This window comes from Semicossyphus pulcher, unplaced genomic scaffold (assembly GCF_022749685.1).
Source record: "Semicossyphus pulcher isolate SPU_LCO1_2020_fin unplaced genomic scaffold, fSemPul1.0.p SCAF_9, whole genome shotgun sequence".
NCBI classification, from domain to species: Eukaryota; Metazoa; Chordata; class Actinopteri; order Labriformes; family Labridae; genus Semicossyphus; species Semicossyphus pulcher.
This window is the reverse complement of record NW_027211770.1, coordinates 22,023,847-22,043,017: the sequence shown is the minus strand read 5'-3', so window position 1 is coordinate 22,043,017 and position 19,171 is coordinate 22,023,847. Positions and strand designations below refer to the sequence as shown.

Genomic DNA, 19,171 nt, shown 5'->3' with positions numbered 1-19,171 from the left:
TTTAAGTGCATTGGGACACTAAACTGGCACATACACAAACACAAACTCAACAGTTACTCACCACACTCCACTAACACATCTGGTAGACAAGGCTCTGGGCATTATCTCTGAACCCTGCTGCATGAATCCTCCAACAGGGAACCACAGGCTGTTTCCCAGGGTGTACTGGTTCTCCAACATGTCCCTGCGCTCTCGCAGACACGGGTGAGGGTTGTACCACTCGTAGGGGCTCAGCCTGGTGGCGAAACACATGTACAGTGGGATGACCTTGAGGTCACGCTGCAGCACAGTAATGCACTTCTGTCATATCGTTCAAGTCACCGCCAATCACTCATTCGATCCCTGTCAAAACTGTCCGCTGGAGGTTGTTTAAAGTAAAAAATTCCGGTATGTGACAGGCGACCCGTGTTGTACAAGATAAATGGCCATAGGGCACAGATGTGAGCTGCGGACTATCAGTACAGTGTGTGATGTAATGTATGGACCTTGCAGCCAGGAAGAGCACACAGCTGACAGCCAGGTAGGCGAGCAGCATGAAGAGCCAGACAGCTGGAGAGAAAGGATCGAGGAAGGAGAAGTAGCCCGGCTTCCGACCCTGGTGTGAGAGAAGGAAAGGAGGAGAAAAGGAAGTAGACAGATGGAGCAACAGAGACAGACAAACAGGAAGGTACACCGTGTAAGAAAACAAGGTGTCACATCTCAGCAGTCAAGTCATGTCCTCTCTGCACCACAGGAGGGCAGTATGTCCTTCACTGCACTCTGATAGTAAGTCTGCAGTGCTTTGATACGCTAATGCTACAATCCATAAACGCTCCGTTTGACAATGCCTCCTGCTGAAGCATACTTGGCTTGGATCCAGAACCTCATTAGCAATGTAAAGCTGCCACTGTTACCCAGTTACAGAGCACTGACTTATCGAGCAATTCAAATTACACCTATAAATTTCACCGTGGACAGAGTGGATGCAGCATACTACACAAACACAATCCTCAGCTTCAAAGATAGGATCAACTGTTATGTAATATTTAGTCTGATTCGTTAAGAATCATCTAACAAGTGTTGCCCGTCATCTTCTGTGTGACCCCGCCAGATTAAAAGCACCGCAAACAGAGATATATTATCAAACACAAGATCTGGAGAAGGTATCACCCTCACCAGCTGAACTCTGTACAAGATGCTGATCCCCAGGGTCATGAACGGCTTAGAGAAGTCGATAACTTTCTCTCTCTCCGACGTGATGGTGAAGCCTGCCACGGCCAGGTCTGCTTTCTGTGGGATTGACAAAGATAGAAAGGTGGTTAGATAGTAGTGGGGGCGAGAGAAGGATCGAGGTAAGCGGAGGAGAGTCAGGAAGAAAAGCGGCAAGCGGTCAGGTAACGATGCAAAAATAGAACGACACTCGACGCTGAGAGCTCTGTTTGTACGAAATGTTGACTTCCCGAACGAGAGATGAAAAGTTTGACTGTGCACTTGAAACCACATTTGGAAAAACATACAGACGTGCACTCTGTCCCTTTCCCTCTGGCACCAACACTCACACATTATCCACCATCCAAATGAGGCTAATTGCAAGTAAGCACTGCATGGCTGGTCTTTGCACCTGTATGAAAACCTTGCAGGTCTCTGGTCGCTCTGCCTCCCCTCCATCTCTTCCATTAAAAGCTAATTGATGAACATGGGCTGCTAATTAGAGCTGAGTGATCAGGCAATGGGGAGGGCAGGGAGGGAGAGAGAGCGTGGAGAGCTGGGGGAGCACCAGTGTGGCAGGCCCCACACAGGGACCACAGCCTGGTAATTGAAGTATACCGTATGGTAATTAAGCAAAAAGGGGCTCTCATTAGCCTGCTTCAACCAGAGTGTCTGTCAGAGGAGCACTCGGCCTGGACAGGGAGAGAGAAAAGAAGGGGGGGGACTGCTGGGATAGAAGAGGGTTATTGCGTGGAAAGATGGTGCGGACAGTTTTTAGGCAATGCTACCGCTCTCTTTTGGGGAATTATCAAGTCAGCTTTTGTCCTAGATAAGAGACTTACTCCCCTCTGAGGGCAATTTGAGACATGGGGAGTTACAGCAGAGTTGTGGTTTGGGGCTACAGCAGTGTGTGTGTGTGGGTGGGTGTGTGCGTGCATGCTTATGTGTGTGTGTGTTCAGTGGAATTTTCTGTTTGTAGAGACACTGGTTGGAACATTTGAGCATATTTCTAGCGTGTGTGTGTGTGTGTAAAACAGAAAGAGAGAGAGAAGCAGGGAGGGGGAGGGAGAGTGCTCACCCTGTTGATTAGCTCTCCAACCATGCCAGTCCAAGAGCCGTTGGGCTCCGGGGCGCCGTACAGCCCATCATCCACCAGCTTGATCTTGAAGGAGAATTTCAAGATGTCTGCCAGCTCCCTCAGCATGTCGACGCAGAAGCCCTCGTACTGGTCGTTGCCCTGGAAGTCCTGGTAGTTGTCTTTGCGCATCACATATGGGTTCTCCTGAACATAGAGGAAACATGAGGGTTGAATGTAAAACTGAGAATATCCTGTTTGAAGGAGGACAATTAACTAAAATGTCTTAGAACAGGGATTTAATAATCAATTAAATGACATTTTGGGAAATATGCTTATTTGCCAGCAGGCAGAGAGTGATGAGAAGATCAATACCACCATCATATCAGTCCATTTAATAAGCTACAACCAGGATTTATTTGTTTAACTTGCACAAAAGACTTGAAACAGTTTGTGTGGCTCTAAAAAATGTTCACAAAATCATTACCAACACCTCTAAATCTCACTAATCAACAAGTTAAAGCTTAGTTTGATTGATCCGTATAATCCAGCCTATATGGTGTGATAAACTTAGATAACTTGAAGGGGTGTATTGTGCTGTTTTACATTTTAGGATATCATGTTACAATGTTGGATGTCCAGACTAAACGTGGGTGAAGTTTCAAATCTGTAGGTAAAAGTATGTTGGAGTAATCCCCAGGCTCCTCAGCTCAATCTGCAGGCTAATGTGAACGCCAGGTTTCACACAGTTTTTTCTGCACTTTGTGACATCACAAAGTGCAGCCTCAGCAGGCTTCGGAGAGCTAACCAATTAGATGAAAGTGGGCTTGTAGGGGCGGGGTTTCTTAAAGGGACAGAGCTGAATGAGTCGTTTCAGGCAGAGGCTGTATGAAGGCCTGCACAGAGCACCAGTGTGACAAAAATGAGGAGTTTATTTTAACTGTAATTTATGCTAAGCTACTCCACAGGTATCACAGAGTGAAATATGAAGCTTGAAATATGAGCATAATACCCCCCTTTAACGTTCACTGTGTAGACATGAGAATAGTATCAAACTTTTCTTCTTAATCTGACTCAAGTGTCTTTCCTGAAATATCGAATTATTCCAAGTGGCTTTTAGCGTGTCATCAGTAATGTTGTAAAAGCAAGAGTCCCTTATTTCACTCCTTTATAACTCTCCTTTAAGCATTTTGCACATTGAAAATCAGTTTATTTGTCAAAGGCAATACTACTCAGTCTGTTGTGCTGGAGAGCCTATAAACTAGGGCATTGAGTTTTAAAGACATGGGACTTCAGCAGGCAGGGAGAGTCGAACAAAAAATGATATATTCAGTTTCATCATGGGAATTGGAGGATTCAGCTTTTTTGGAGCTTGACCAATACTCTGTGAGTGGAGTGAGAGTCAGGATATTTTGGCTCCTGCAGAATCAATTTAGACAATACTTTTTTTTCAATCTGTCTCTTGAGAGTCCCCCAGCGTTATGGATGTCCAATACTAAACTGCTGGGGCACTCTTTTAAAATACATAAACTGGCCTGTGCAAAATGGCTGCAGGAAGGAGGGGAGAGAGCCAAGAAGGCAGACAGACTCAGTGACCGCAGTTTGGCCGGCGGATGCAGACAACTGGCTAGCAGGAGGAGACAGACGCTGTTTTTTATGGTTTTATAATAACCTTAAAGACCAGCTCCAGTCATGTTTTAAGACATCAATGCTCTGCTTGAAATAAGAAATTGTGTCTGATGTGTGTTTGTGCAAAATACTTTTAATTACCTTGTAAAAATCCTCCCAAGGCATCTCCTCCGTCTCCCTAATTAAACATCCTTGAATATGCATAGTCCCCGCCCACTCTGCACATTTTCAAGCGGCCCCTCCGTCGCAAAAACAAAACACGTCTCTGCCATCGTTTAGTGGAAACTTAGCTAGCTTTAACATTAACGCTAGTAGTCATAAGTGAGTTTGCAAAAATTACGATGACGGTTACAGCTGGCTCGCACATCGCCGAAGGGTTGCCATGGGTTACACATAATGATATGCATAGCGTCACCCCGTCTATTAACGGGATTGGCTCCTTAGGTTTGTGACGTCTCAAACCTGCCAATCTGAAAACGTGTTGTTCAGCCTGTCCTTGGTGCACTGCAGTTTAAAAGCAGACAGGCCCAGCCATGGAGATGACTGCTTATGTTGTCCCTGATATGTCTTGTAGCAAATGAAAACACCACATGGAGATGTTTACAAGGTTAAACACTTGATTTTCACTGGAGGGGGTCTTTAAGGAAGACTCACAAAGCAAGCATAAATCCCCCGTCAGGCAAACAAGGGTAAACTTGTACATCTTGGCTGTAATATGCATATTAGCCCCAAACAAAGAGCAAACCTTAGAGACTCCTTTGTTTTGTTTAAATATTTGTTGTGTATTTATTCATCAACTTTCTTTTAAAAAGTCATATTCTATAACATGAATTGAAGCAAATGTAACATTTTACACATCAAGACCAACCTGAGGATGATGGAGCAGCACCATGTGAGGGATTTATTGATTTTCTGATATGACATTACTCTTATGGAAACCAGAAGGAGACACCTTCTAAGGTTTCGATCAAGATATTGTCGGTTTGAATCGAGATATCCGTCTCTATCAGTGCTCTTCCAGCTCCTGTGACAGCTAAAGTGACAGCGATATTAGCAGAAACAGAAGACGACACAGCGTGATCTGCACCACAGCCTGCGCGGCAACACAAAAACAACTCTGACCTAACCAGCGAGCGTGTTGGTGCAGGAGGTAACTGTGACCTTACCAGTATGGTGGTGACAATGAGGGTCTTGTTGGCCAGCGTCTCTGACACATTAATGTCCAGGCTGGTGGAGTTCATTGCCAGGGTGTTGTTGGAGTACCAGATCCCGATCTAACAGAGAAAGCAGAGGAAAATCAATGGCTATTGTGTGATGAATAATGTACTGTTAAGTCCACTGCAACTGTTTTACAGCTCTGGCAGGCTACACAGCATCTATAGAAAGTAAGTATTTCAGTGAGTGCATTAACGCTATTGGTCTATTTTATTGAATAGATTTCATGCTGAATATTTAATGCTTTGCTTTGGTAACTTAACTGTAAGTTACTGTACGTGCACATTGATTTAATTGCCCCCAGTGGAGAGGTACACACACCTTCAGCACATGCATTGTAAAATAAAAAAAATGCTGTTTACAAGCCGAGCAATGAGCTGAGACTTGTTGGCAAACACCTGAAAGGACTCATGATCAGACGTTTTATTGCCATGTTTATTTTTTCCTTTCTTAAACTGCATAAAAAACAGCCCACGTATTTCAGTTTTATGGAGATAGTAAAGTCACTTAGGTAGATAAGAGTGTGATTATGATCTAACCAGTGTGCAGGGGTGGAACCGCAGCTCTCAAAGGCATTTCTTTTGGAGATATTACTCCACATCTTTCAATAGGTCAGAAGGGAGGTAATGACTCCTTAGACAGAATCACAGCTTCTCTACGACACTCTTTATCCCTCCCTGACATTTAACAGTGGTCTTTTCTTCCTACAGTGTGGGAGCTGCTGAGCAGAGAGGTGGGCAGAGTTAAAGAGTTAATTATCACAACCTAACCGAGTTAACATGTAGATTTAAGGATGGTTATCAGATGGCATTTGGAGTTACCATGAAAATCAGCTGTCTTTTGTAGAGCATGAAAGACGTAATAAGGTAATGTGAAAAGAAAGTGTGTCCTACAGGTAATGAACCGCAGCGTAATTCCCTCAGTCTGGATCCTCACTGATGTGTGTGCTCGTGCTTCATTAAATCTTGACTTTGAAAAGCAGGTGAAAATCTTTTCTCACCTTTCTTGTTAATGCTCACTGGCTGTGCATTAGCAGAATAATGCACCAAAATGGTCCTTAACACCTCGTTAGCTGGCTCTGATAACTCCTCTTTTTTTTTTGGTTCCCAGCAGTGTTCAACTTCTCTTTACAATATTTTTTGAGGTTTGAAAGAAGTACATGAAAAAGATCAAACGTCCAGACTGACTGAGGGGGAAGATCCGGTCCAAGAAAATGTGCGAAAAGGAATTTATGTGTCAAACAAAAACTTTAAAGGAAAACTAAGTAACTTTTCGTGTAGGAAATAATACATCATTCCTCCTACACATTAAAGCTCCAAGTCGTAAGCACACGCTTGCATACATCATTACACTCAGGGGTTTATCTGCTAAAGCCTTAATTGGTCTGGTATGACCAGAAGTTTATGGTGGCTAACGTTAGCAAACTGACATTACAAAGTAAGTTTGCTAACTTTACTGTTACACATTAGCCCTTTTTACACTGCGGTTCCGCCTCAGCGCCGCGACGAAGCTCCGCCGTCATGCAGCCTTTGCCATTTCACATTGGACCAAGCAACGCCAGCTTGAAGCCGCCCCAGTGTGTGTTTTTACACAGCGATCCGCCATTGCAGAAGTAAGATGTGCCTGAGGTATAAACTAACAGCACATGCTTCAAACACACACACACGCACACGCCGCTGTTCCACCCTGCCGGCTCTGCTGCTTACACAGACATTACACCTCTGTGACTACCTCCAATGTCGGCTCAGAGGCGGAAAGACTTCGCCCCACCGTTCTGCCTCCGTCCAATTTACATAGAGGATGGAACGTAACAGAGGCGTAATGATCCCGCCTTGAAATGGCAGTGTATATGGGGCTTATGTTATAGCATTTACAATTATGCATTAATCACCACTAGTGGCCACACAATGGGCACCGTTTAGACAATTTAGAAAGTCTCTGGTTAAAGTAGCAGTCTTTAAAAATCTTAGTCTGTTGCTCCTTGCCAGCACTCAATCCAAAAAGCTTGACTGCAGGTCATTTTTGACTCTAACAGATATCCAAACAGCATTTTCAATTATGTTTTGTTTTCATTTAAACGTTGAATTTGTTTCTTTTTCTTTGTATTTGCACTCTTTTTGAAGTATCATAGCCATCGGCATTCTTCATCATTTGTCCAGCCATAAAAACACTTTACTCACAGCTAAGCAGAGAGCAAAGAAAACAGTGCACGTATCCAGTCTATTATCTGTGGCGGACCAAAAAGCCGATGGGTGATGGATGCTGCTTGTAATATTTTAACACTGAATACAAAAGAATACTGCACATGCTTACTAACTAATGCTTAACTAAAAATCAATAATCTAACTTTGTATCCGAAATTTGTTTTTCATTTATCTTAAAGAATAATTCTGTTAATCAACGCAGATCAATTATATCATCATGACACAATTCCACTGAAAGGCAGTAGAAAGGTAGTAGTGATAATTCAAGACTGAAAGAGTCCAAAACCAACACAGATTAAATATAAGCCTGAGCAAATCCAGTTCTGCAGCAGACAAAGCCTAAACAAACTCCATCTAGACTCCATGTACATATTACATACAGTATAATGTACAATACAAGATGAGTAGATATGTGTGTGCACATCCGCACTGCACGGAGCTCGAGGCCAAATACAAACACTGTCCTACAAATTAATGTCATTGTTTGTAGCCATGGGAGGAAAATAAATCAAGCATTAATAAAATACCCTATCTATATCTTCAGATCAGAAAACATCACGTCAACTGTTTTCCCCAGCCTGAAAAACAGTTTGGAGGGGCAGAACTCTTGAGACAGGGACAGTCTGCACTTCTTAACACATTAATAAGATGAATAAAACTTACACTCGACTACAGACCTGCTATTAAACTTAGCAACCGTTCAATGAAATTAAATTCAACCGATTGAGCAGCTAATGTGATCCAGTAGCCTTCACATAAAATAAATGTTGTCTGACTGTCCGATGGCACATTATGCCACATTCCCGTCAGGTGAAGTGCAGCAAAGCGACTCCACAGAGTATTTGGCTGTGATGAGGCTGACCTCAGTGTTAGATGCAACCTCTGGCATTGTGGCATCAGACGGGGGACCTGTAACTAACCCAAAGCCTACGGGCGATGTAACCTGGCTGCTGCATGACAACAGGTGACTCCTGACCTCTTTGTGGCCTCCTCGGTGCTTCTCCAGGATCCGCAGGGTGTAGTTGGTCCTCTGACCTTTGCTGTTGAACTCCACACGGCCGGTCAGACCATCGTACTCCACCTTGCAGCCGGACGGACAAAAGTAAAATGAGGAGGTATGACGGATAGGAAGGAAAGGTAAGAAAATGAAAAGTAGGCAGAAAATGAGGATAAATGGAGGTAAAAAGAGGCAATCTTCTATCTTTTTCTCACTATCCATCATGATTAGGAGGAAAGGGTGAAAGACAAGAAGACAGAAGGAGCTAAAGAGACAGAGGAAGTGTCTGAAGCTGGACAGACATGGGCGATCAGTTTTGGATCAACTTTAAGAAGAGGAGAGGAAGTGACTGACTGAGCTCAGAGGCCTAGATGGAGCAGCAAAGACAGTCCCTAATAGGACTCAGAAGTGCACCTCACATCTCAGCTCTGCTTCTCCAAAACCCCAGGTGCTGGCACAGTAAGTGAGATCTATGATGAATGGCACAGTGCTGAAGATGGAGCACACCATGATGTTGACTAACAAAGGCAGATGTCGGGCCGGTGGGGAGGAGGCAATGAGAGATGGGGCTCAGGCTGCCTTGACAACAGGTCGTCGATGAGAGAGACACACACTGACAAGCAGAGATGGGAGATGACAAAGAGCAACAAGAGACAGAGGTTACATGCAGCACGAGATGAGGATGACACACAGTGTGGTTGTACTAATCAATATGACAATCAAGAGAAAATGTATGGATCACATCATATCTGTGACAATCATTTAAAGTGCTAATCTCGAAGATCTCAGTTTCGTTGTCTTTGGCGGCACCTATGCAGATAAACGGGAATTGCGACAGCACACTTTCCAGATATCCAAACAGTGTCGCATGTGTGACGTCCGTGGTTGGCTCCTGTTGTAACTCTTGATTTTCCTCGCTGACGGTGGCTTTCCTTTTTAGAATGTTTGCCTTCATCTGAGCGTTGAATTTGTTTCTTTTTCTTCTGATTTTCACTTATTTTTGAAGTTGTATCTGTAGTCATTGTTCAGCCATAGTAGATTACTGTTTACTCGCAACACTTGTAGAGACCGGAAAAACAGCCGCTTAGCTCCGCCTACCCTCTCTGGCAGACTAATCACTGCTGGGTACACTCTGTAATACTGCAAATGCTAAGGCTTTCATCAGTGGGCCATAGGCTCAATCACCATTGTGTTACCTCATTCATTTATTTACATGAAAATCTTCGAGATTATTACTTTAAGTCAATTTTAAAACAAAAATGCCACAAATATGCTAATTCATTCTCCAACGTGAGGATGTCTGCTTGACAGAAAAACATGTGACTTTCCCATGTTTGTCATGTGTGTGCACGTCGCTAAATATGATGCACATGTGAAAATTTGGAATTTACATGGGCTTTAAAATATCACGCAATGAAAATGTTGCAAACGTGTGTTCCACACGTTTTTGCACATAATAATAAACTTTATTTATATAGCACTTTTTAAACAAGGTTACAAAGTGCTGCGAGTGTGAAATTCATGTGGTTTTTCTTACTGGGTTTCTCTGATTTATGTTGTTATGAATTGAGAATATTTGATTTGGAGGCTGTAAGTGTGTTAAAAACATTTGTGGATGGGCTACAAGGTTTTTTTTTAATCATTATTATCAATTAATCTCCCAATTTTACATCAAATCTATTAAATTTTTTTTAATGTCCTTGAGTCCAAGGAAGTGTTTTGTTTTATCCAACCAACATTCAAAAAACACAGTGATCCAGTTAAGTACGACATAAATAAAAATAAGCTGAAAATCACCAGTTTTTTTTCACTTGAAATATTTCTTAAATTATTAATCAATTATCACACACTTAATCGACATTTACTTTATTAGTAATTTTAATCTATTAATTAATGAATCATTTAATCTTTAACCTAAGGATGTCACCTTATAAGAATAAATGCAATCTGTATTGTTACAGTTTCAATAACACACAACATTCTAACGTGTGTGTGACATTTTAATAATTATAAAACACATTACTCTTTATATGTTAGTCTAAAATTAAGCATCAGTTTAATCGGTAATGCAAATTACTGATGGTTGCAGCCCAACCTGTTTTGCTAATGAACAAAAGAAACATACTGCCTGTGATGATGAAAACACATGAAGCAGATGGTACAGTAAATATGAACATCATAAATGTATCTAAGGAATTAAAAATGTAATTAAACTGAGACCACACTTTAAGATGTTTTTATGGTACATCTAACACGTATGGATCGATCAGGTGTTTACCATGCGCAGGTAGTTCATAAGACTTGTCCCGTGTTGCCAGATCTGAGGCGAGGTGCAGCTGAGTGGCTTCACTCCGATTTCCTGACTGCGGTTCAATTCCCTCACGGCCCCCACCACCACATGCACCGCATCAAACATCAGCGCTGACGAGAGCTGTGGCAGAGGAGAGAGGAAACAAGAGAGAGAGAGGGGGGAGAGAAGGGGGGAGACAGCGAGGACAGACAAGGAGTCGAGGGATTAGATGCAATGAAGAGAAAGGTGCGAGCAGAGATGATTGAACGGTTTACAGGGAAAATAAGAGGAGAGAGAGAGAGAGGAGAGATGTGAGGTATGAGTAAACCAATGGGGAGGAAACACAGATGGAAACATCAATACCCATTAAATGCAAGCAAAAGACTAGCCGAATCTCTTTAACTGCTCCATGAATCAGCGTGAGGGATAAACTAGCTTAATGTAATGTGGCATGCAAACAAAGCTTGAAAATTACTCCTGAATGTGTGCATGCATGAATACTCAAGTGTCCGTGAGACTGACCGCGGGGCCGGGGTACGTCAGGTCACAGCCCTCCCTCCAGGAGAGGTTGAGGCTCCTGATGAACTCCAAATAGAAGGGATGGGTGGTGTTAAACATGGAGAAGCCCACTATGTTGGACTGATCATCCACAATATCATCCAGCCTCAGTAGCGGGAAGTCCTAGAGGGGAGAGGAGGAGAAAGAGTGAGGGTGTTTGCAGAGAGAGAGAGAGAGAGAGAGAGAGAGAGAGAGAGAAAATTGAGGTGAGTGACAATGTTGACAGTGTTTCCAATCTTGAAAAAGACTCTGCAAAGAAGAGTGTGATAAAGAAAAGGAGAGTGTACGGGAATGGCAACATCAAATCTCTGATGAGAGAGGAGAAAAGGGATGTAGACGGCTGGGAAAATGGGAAAACGGCGATACAGGGGAAGAGAGGTTGATGGAAATGACTCCTGTAGCTTTTTGAAGAAATATACACACAAGGCGCTGCAATAAAGCACAAGAGCACATCACGCTCAGAGGGTGGAGAGGGGGAGAAAAGAGTCAAACTCCAGCGCTAAGCATTAAGCGACACATTAATTCAAACGATAGAAGGAGAGGTGAGTATATCAAAGCGGCAGATGAAAACACCGGAAGCGTAGAGAAGGTGGCGGGTGGCAGGAAAAAAAGGGCACATCAGGGCTGTCATTACGCTCACCTCAGACCCCTTTTTATAAAGTTTTATTTCTTTATATCCCATCATCCTCTGCGCTCCCACTTCTTTGTACAGTACGTTCATTTCCCAGATCTCTCTCTCTCTCTCCTCATCCTTCATCTCTCTCTTTTCTCTCTCCGTCACCTCTCTCTTCTCCCTTTTTCTAACAATTTCCCTGCCTTTGCACCTTTGCTCGCTCATAAACAGACAGAAGAGGAGGAGCAGGAGAGGGGAACGAGTGAAAATGGAGGACTAGGAGACAGAAGAGAGGGAAGTGGTAGTATGGGAAAAAAGCTCTTACCATGGTGGTGAGGATGTACTTGTAAAATGCTGATGTCATCCCCAGCTCTGACGCCTGTAGGACAAAGAGAAAAAAAAGGCAGAGTGAGGTTAAAAAATAAGGAGGAGGCAGGTGGGATACAGGATGAGGAAAGAGAGGGGCAAGGGAAGATGTGGAGAGATTGATGGAGGGAGAAAGGGAGAGAGAGAGAGGGCAAAGGAGGAGAGTTATTGAGAGGCAGAGAGCAAAGGAGACAGTTGGGGGACAAAGTAGGGGAGAACATGGGGGAGGAGGGATACGTTAATCACAGTTTTACATCATCAAGCGAACACTGGGACATTTCGCTGAGGGCGAACAGCCGCTCCGATGTGCCCAGCGAAAAACATCCCATACGCATTCAAACTGTGAGTCACTGCGCTGGCTATCGGCATTACAGGCCGTAACATGAATCAGAACAAGCCTGGGTAACATCTGCACCGCAGCCCCGCAAAATGTTCTTTTGTCAAATACTTTCTTAGCAGGGTAAGTGATTGTTGCTGGCAGACATGAATACAGAGTGTTCCCTATGCAGCTGTGCAGGGCAGAAGAGGTAAAAATACATGTAAATCCTGTTACGACAGCACATGTATAGCCTCTGGGGACTTTGGGGAAGTTATTATATTATTTCACCGATGATAAGCTCTGTATGTCCTTCAAGGATGAAACCTGAATACGAGAGTAACGTCTACAGTATATAATACACGTGTCTGCGGCTCTGAAGAATGTACATTTGAGAGCTGACCTTCTTGAGGATGAGATAGGAAACAGAAGCATTGGCGTCAATGATGATGGTGGCCACTTTGTCGTCACGGATCTCCTTCAGCAGCGGCGTAGGGTCCAGGTTGTCATCCAGCATCCTGATTGACAGCGTCTCACGGGAGATGAGAAAGCGACGGACCAGTTCCTCCAATCTCAGCAGGCCTGAGGCAGATCAGAGCAGAGCAGAGTCGCATATCAATGTCTGTATCAGTAGACACAACTCATTTTTCCAAAGTGTTAGCTTTGCATGACCTGTGACAGCATTGGTTTATCCTCGGATGGTTATATTTTTTGCAAAGCGTGACCATTTGTTTTACTAAATCACCAGGAAATAAGACATTATTTAATAAAGGAACCCATATGCATTCACTCTCTTTCATTGTAGGACTTATTTGTATCTATTATGATGTCTTCCATTCAGTGCCATATGTTTGTGTGTTTGTTTGTAAGCTAGAAGATTACCTCAAAATGAACCTGACAGGTTTTGTTAGTTGAAGAAGTTTCAGGCTGTGGGCCAGGGAACAAATGATTAGAGAGACCATGTGGCACTTAATGTAGCACTTTTCATTTTGCTCGTAACACCTGAGCAGTGAGGCACAGGAGCAAGCTCATCTTTCAAACTACATCCATTTACAGTGAGAAGGACTTTCAAGCATCTTGATTTTTTTCCTCATCATTCCTCCTACAGTAAAACTGATGAAGACAGAGGTATTGTAAGGTATAGTCACAGGGTTGTGTGATTTTAATGGGTTTAATCAAACTTTAGCCCATTTAACCCATTAAAATTGCATATGTAAAACAACCTTTAATACACTACATGTATTAAAGGTTGTTTTACATATCACATATCATAAGTTCATATCATAGGCTGTATAAAAAGATGGACGACATGACAGCCCCCTAAAAGTGAAGCCCTCCATGTTAACAGATAGGTCAAACTATAAAATCAAAATGCACATCAAATACATCTTCTCAAACATCATTATCATGCTGATTTATGTCTAAGTGTTCATTTTTCTCACAAGATGTATATATGTAGCTCTAAGATGTATATATTTAGTTCCAAGATGTATATATTTAGCTCGAGGATGTATATATTTAGCTCCAAGATGTATATATTTAGCCTTAAGATGTATATATTTAGTTCTAAGATGTATATATTTAGCTCTAAGATGTATATATTTAGCTTGAGGATGTATATATTTAGCTCTAAGATGTATATATTTAGTTCTAAGATGTATATATTTAGCTCTAAGATGTATATATTTAGCTCTTAGATTTATATAATTAGATCCAAGATGTATATATTTAGCTCTAGGATGTATATATTTAGTTCCAAGCTGTATATATTTAGCTCTAAGATGTATATATTTAGTTCCAAGATGTATACATTTAGCTCTAAGATGTATATATTTAGTTCCAAGATGTATACATTTAGCTCTAAGATATATATATTTAGCTCTACATGCACATTTTTTCTTATTCTTTTACATTTTCATTTTTAGTCCTGCCTTTTCTATTTTATTATATATTTTAATATGTTATATATGTTTTTATATTTATTACCCTTTTAAATGGTGCAGCCAAGCTTAAGCATTTCACACAGTTGTACTTGTATAACCAGAGTGACAATAAATATCTTAAATCTTGTTTAGTTTGAATTAGTTATTTGATGATGTAAAAAGGATGATTGACAGCTCTGACAAATGTGGCTCCTGCAGCCGATCTGTTCCGGATGAGCAGAGTGGAGGAGGATCGTTGAGAGGAGACAACTAAAACAATCACTACAGTCATTGATGTTTCAATATCTGTGTCTGCTTCAGACCAACACAAGAAGCTGGTGTGATGTTAAACACGCCGACGTGCGGGATCTTTGCCAGTTTTTTCAGTAAGTTAAGTGTGTATTTTGGTTAGCGGAAGTGGCTACGGTGGCTCCACCCGCCGATCTCTACTGCGCTGGCTCCAAATGACATCATCAGTGCACGATGTCACAGGGGTATTTTGGCTTCACTTTTGTGAGGTGATGGAGATGCGTCGTCCATCTTTACATACAGTCACTGGTTCAGATCTTCATGCTTCATCTTAATGTTACTCGTATTTCATCCAATCATGTGCTACATAAAATATTTGGGGAGGTTAAAACTCAAGTTTAGACCCGTTAACCAATGATACAATCAGCTTATGTACAAGAAAATTCAACTAAGGAGACTTTGCACGAACAGTTTTCTAAAGATACATTTTTTATCAATAAATTAGTTGAAATAGAAAATTATAAATGCATTATAGCACTACGATAACATGGTAAGATATAACTCAATGACTTATTCAGAGATATTTTAGCCCCAGACATGAATTAGGTGTCCTCCAAAATTCATCATAATCAGGCAATCAGCATGACAAATGTCCAAAGGTTTTCTATTAAAAGAATAATAAATTAAGAGTGTCGTGCAGCCTTGGCAGGAGAATGCGCTCTGTGAGTGCTTTGTAATTCATGTTGTGTCTGTTGTCCCATCCATCAGCTATTGCTTTTCAGCTCTATGAGTGATTTATGAGCTGAGTAAAAGAGTTTAAATCTGAAATTCCCTAAAAACTGGAGATGCGAGGATGGTGCACTGAAATGATGGACAGAATGAGAAGCAGGAGCAGAAAGATGGAAATACAGTACTTGAGACAATTCTCCCACTTCAAGCGAATTCCTCTCAAAATGAGTATAACCAATGGCAGTCAAGACTCACTTGACATTGTGCGTGGAATGAGCCTTTACTAGAAAGTCTACCCCGCTGCTTCCTAATTGTAATTCCATAGTAAAGCACCCCTAGCTATGTAAATAAGTGGTGGTGGGGCAGGCGTCTGGGGGACAGAGGGGGAGAGGAGAGGGAGGAGAAGAGGAGGAGAGAGGTAGCGCACAGAGCCCTTCAGCAGGAGAAAGCCTCTGTAAGCAGTGGGGTAATCACTGAACCAGGCCAAAACTTTAATTAGTTTGAGGAAGGAGGGGAAAAAATCAATGCACTTTACAGCTTCCTCTCCTCCCCTCGCTCACTCTGCTTCCTTCACATATTCTCTCTCTCACACCAACCTCTCTATCTCTCTCGTCTAACGCCCCGTGCTCTAGTTACCTCTCTCTGTCTTTATCCATCTCGCTCTTACGCCGCCCGCCGCCATCTCCTCCTCCTGTCTCCCTCTCGCTGTCCTTAACCTCATCCATCTCATGAAAGCTGCATAATGGAATTAGGCTCAGATAGCGCGTTGTGACCCAGGCATAGCGAGAGACGGATACGTCGGAAATGACCCAAAATCTCTGACTCACTCTCATTTAACAGAATATCTGTGGACCGTGACTTGCACGGGCTAAAGAGTGAAAAATTTGATTATTTCCATTAACATTCTGTTGCAAAAATGACTGCTTTCTCAATGCAATGCTTAATTAAGAATGTGTGCACGGTGGGTGTCAATAAAAGGTGCAACTTCACATATTACTCGGCTCACTGACACAAAAGAGAGGATGTCTGCTTCACTCGAACACAGTGGGGTAAACAGGATGAATAAAACAAGTGGGCTGGTGGTAAACATTCTGTGATGTTGAACCTCTGCAGCTCCAAAGCAGAGCCGCACACACAAACATACACTCGAAAACACATTCACACATGTACGGACATACAGGGAGACTACATACACACACACACACACACACACACACACAAATAAATTGGCACTCAGAGATTTCGTACATGTAAGGACAAAGTGAACCAAGCAGCACAGAAAGGGCTATATCAAACAAACACACACATACGGCGCCTCACACACCCACATGCCGTCGTTCAGTGTGGAACAAGCCTGTTGAGTGGCAGTTAGCACCTATTCTGCAGCCATGGCAACCAGCTCCATAGATAGATAGCGCAGCCAAGTGGGTCAGAGTCTGTGAGTGTGATAACCTTGTATAGATCACCTTCAAGGCAAATATATTACACACACGCACCCCTCAGTCTCTCTAGCAGACGATGCTGCATCTTGTGGCCCCCGGAAGGTAACCATCAGGCGATCTGATGCCGTGAATCCCCATGAGAGGAGAATCCCGGTGAAAGAAAAAAGGATCGTATCTACCCGCTCAACTGATCATCAAAACTGGGGAAAGATGTCTGATGCCATTTCAAAGACCTTTTACTTCAATGAAACGACAAGTCCACCAGGAATTCAGTCTACTTCCAGGAAAATGCAGGAAGGCTGGTTAACGGCTGTGATGATAGAAGAGTCTCAATAATTTCATCAATTTTTCATAATGTCACAGCTTTTTGTTTGTTTAAATCTACCCTTTACACACCGCCATGAGTGTTCATACTAGTCCCACTTATTCTGTATCCAACCCCCCTTTTACACATGCATTCCTGACATTTTCCAGAGTTGACTTTCACACCTGTCCCTCACAGCACATCTCAAACAACTGGTGAACAATTCTGGCGTCGGCCCTCACAAACCAGATGCTCCTGCATCTCTTCATCTGTCCAATTTGCAGACATCTCTTCTCTTTAGACCTCAGATGTTTTTATTCATCCTGTTATGTATCGCTCTTCTGGTTTCGCACCGGTCACATGATATAAACGTCATCAACTCGCCCACATTCACACATCGGCTCACCCTGACTTCTTGCAGACATTTCATCAGGAGGCTGGCGGGGAAACATCAACATAAAGTCGGGGTGAAAAATTCAACCCCAAGTGGACATTTTCAGGAGTGTAGGGACTTAATTGCCTTTCAGTTTTGCAAACCAAGTAGTTAGAGGGTTGCCTAAAAGCATGCAGTACGTTTTTTAATAATAATAAGTATTAGGGCTGTCACTTTTCCCAAAAATCAAGTTTGAACGAATTCGATGGATATGGAATTCATTGGAATTACATTCAACACTATAGTCTGTAGAACGGTTGTATACTAGAAGCATTGCTCTGTTTTAGGATGAGCTAAGTGCGTGAGAGTGGGGTGGTAGAGCAAGTGAGAAAGAATGGAAATATATATAGAGTTACGTGAAGTGTCGGGGATCGGAGCAGCGGAAGAGCAGAGAAAAGAGTGATCGGTAGCGGTATAAACAACAGCACTAATGTACAGTGTAGGTATGCTGCTGGCGTATTAAAGTGACGGGAGTTAGCCCTGAAGCTAGCTACAGCTTCAACCCTGGAGCAGAACAACATTAAGTCTCCCCTGTGCTTTCTGACTATGTTCAGGACGCTGAAGCAGGAAAGGTTAACAACGGCTTGGCTCGTTAGTTTCCTCCATTGGTTTGTAGCAGGCAGCGTCATCTGTTGGAATACAAGGCACACTACTTTAAACGTGAAAGTATTCTGGGACTCTGGAAAGCAGACTACTAATTTATTCGTGGGCAAGCGTTATCTGCTGTGTTTCGATCATATCATTACAGTTCGAACTATTAATATTTCACCAGGTTCGAACAGTATATCGAATTTCGATTGAAAAGTGACAGCCCTAATAAGTACATAAGCTTTTCCATCAGCAGACACATTTTAGTCACTAATTTTGGTTGTCCTTTTTTTTTTAAATCCCTTCATGTAGTTTATTTTTTACTTGTATATAACCTCTATTCGATTTTTTGTGGAGGGGGAATTGTTAAATAGTGTTGAAACAACCTGCGACTACTACTCCAGCTCTACTCAGCTGCATCACAGCTCACTTTCACTCACTAGTTGACGAAAACTCAGGCGATAATTCAGTGCAAAAATTAGGATTTTGCTGCCTTCTCCCTACATAGTAAAGTCTGTCATGTACTCAGCTTTGTTTGAATATTACAGCCACCATCCGACCTAGTCGTTCAATTCCCTGGAGTCCTGATAGGGCAAAGCATAATAAATCAATAACGCACTCTCACAAAATGAAAATAAAGAGTGCTAGTGACTAAGCCCTGAATCCCCTGTGATGTTAAAACTCTCTGAGTGTCTGGCAAGTTAAATCAAATGTCCCCGAAGTTCTTCCAATAGTGGAAAGCATTTCAAACAGGACTGTTTATTAAAATTGCTTTGGCCTAACAACCCTCTGAGGTGGATAGGAGACATGAGTAATAAATAGGGAGGCTGCGGTATGAGCCGTGTACTGAACTCTGACAACAGACAGAACTTTATGACCTGGCTGTCAAAATGAGTGTCCAACAGTGCAAAACAGTCATATCCGCACAAACAGTGCGAATGTGCCAACACTCCCACAGAGGATCACAAACACACACATATAGAAGGTGAATAAACCTGCGAGAACACAACAAATGTTTTCACACCCACCCCGATGCAGTCACATGTAATCTGA

At 42.5% G+C, this 19,171-nt stretch overlaps 1 protein-coding gene across 1 annotated transcript in view; it reads right to left on the bottom strand.

Annotated features, from left to right (window-relative positions):
* The window catches only part of grik5 (glutamate receptor, ionotropic, kainate 5), a 90,008-nt gene that overhangs the window by 15,328 nt on the left and 55,509 nt on the right, over nucleotides 1-19,171 (bottom strand). Inside the window, exons 6-15 of the mRNA XM_069657052.1 lie at nucleotides 12,855-13,033; nucleotides 12,095-12,148; nucleotides 11,121-11,279; nucleotides 10,587-10,739; nucleotides 8,288-8,392; nucleotides 5,059-5,166; nucleotides 2,267-2,470; nucleotides 1,156-1,269; nucleotides 486-595; nucleotides 62-235 (exon numbers count right to left, since the gene is read on the bottom strand). Of these exons, the coding sequence (XP_069513153.1) occupies nucleotides 62-235; nucleotides 486-595; nucleotides 1,156-1,269; nucleotides 2,267-2,470; nucleotides 5,059-5,166; nucleotides 8,288-8,392; nucleotides 10,587-10,739; nucleotides 11,121-11,279; nucleotides 12,095-12,148; nucleotides 12,855-13,033 (1,360 nt within the window). The remainder of the gene's footprint in view (nucleotides 1-61; nucleotides 236-485; nucleotides 596-1,155; nucleotides 1,270-2,266; nucleotides 2,471-5,058; nucleotides 5,167-8,287; nucleotides 8,393-10,586; nucleotides 10,740-11,120; nucleotides 11,280-12,094; nucleotides 12,149-12,854; nucleotides 13,034-19,171) is intronic.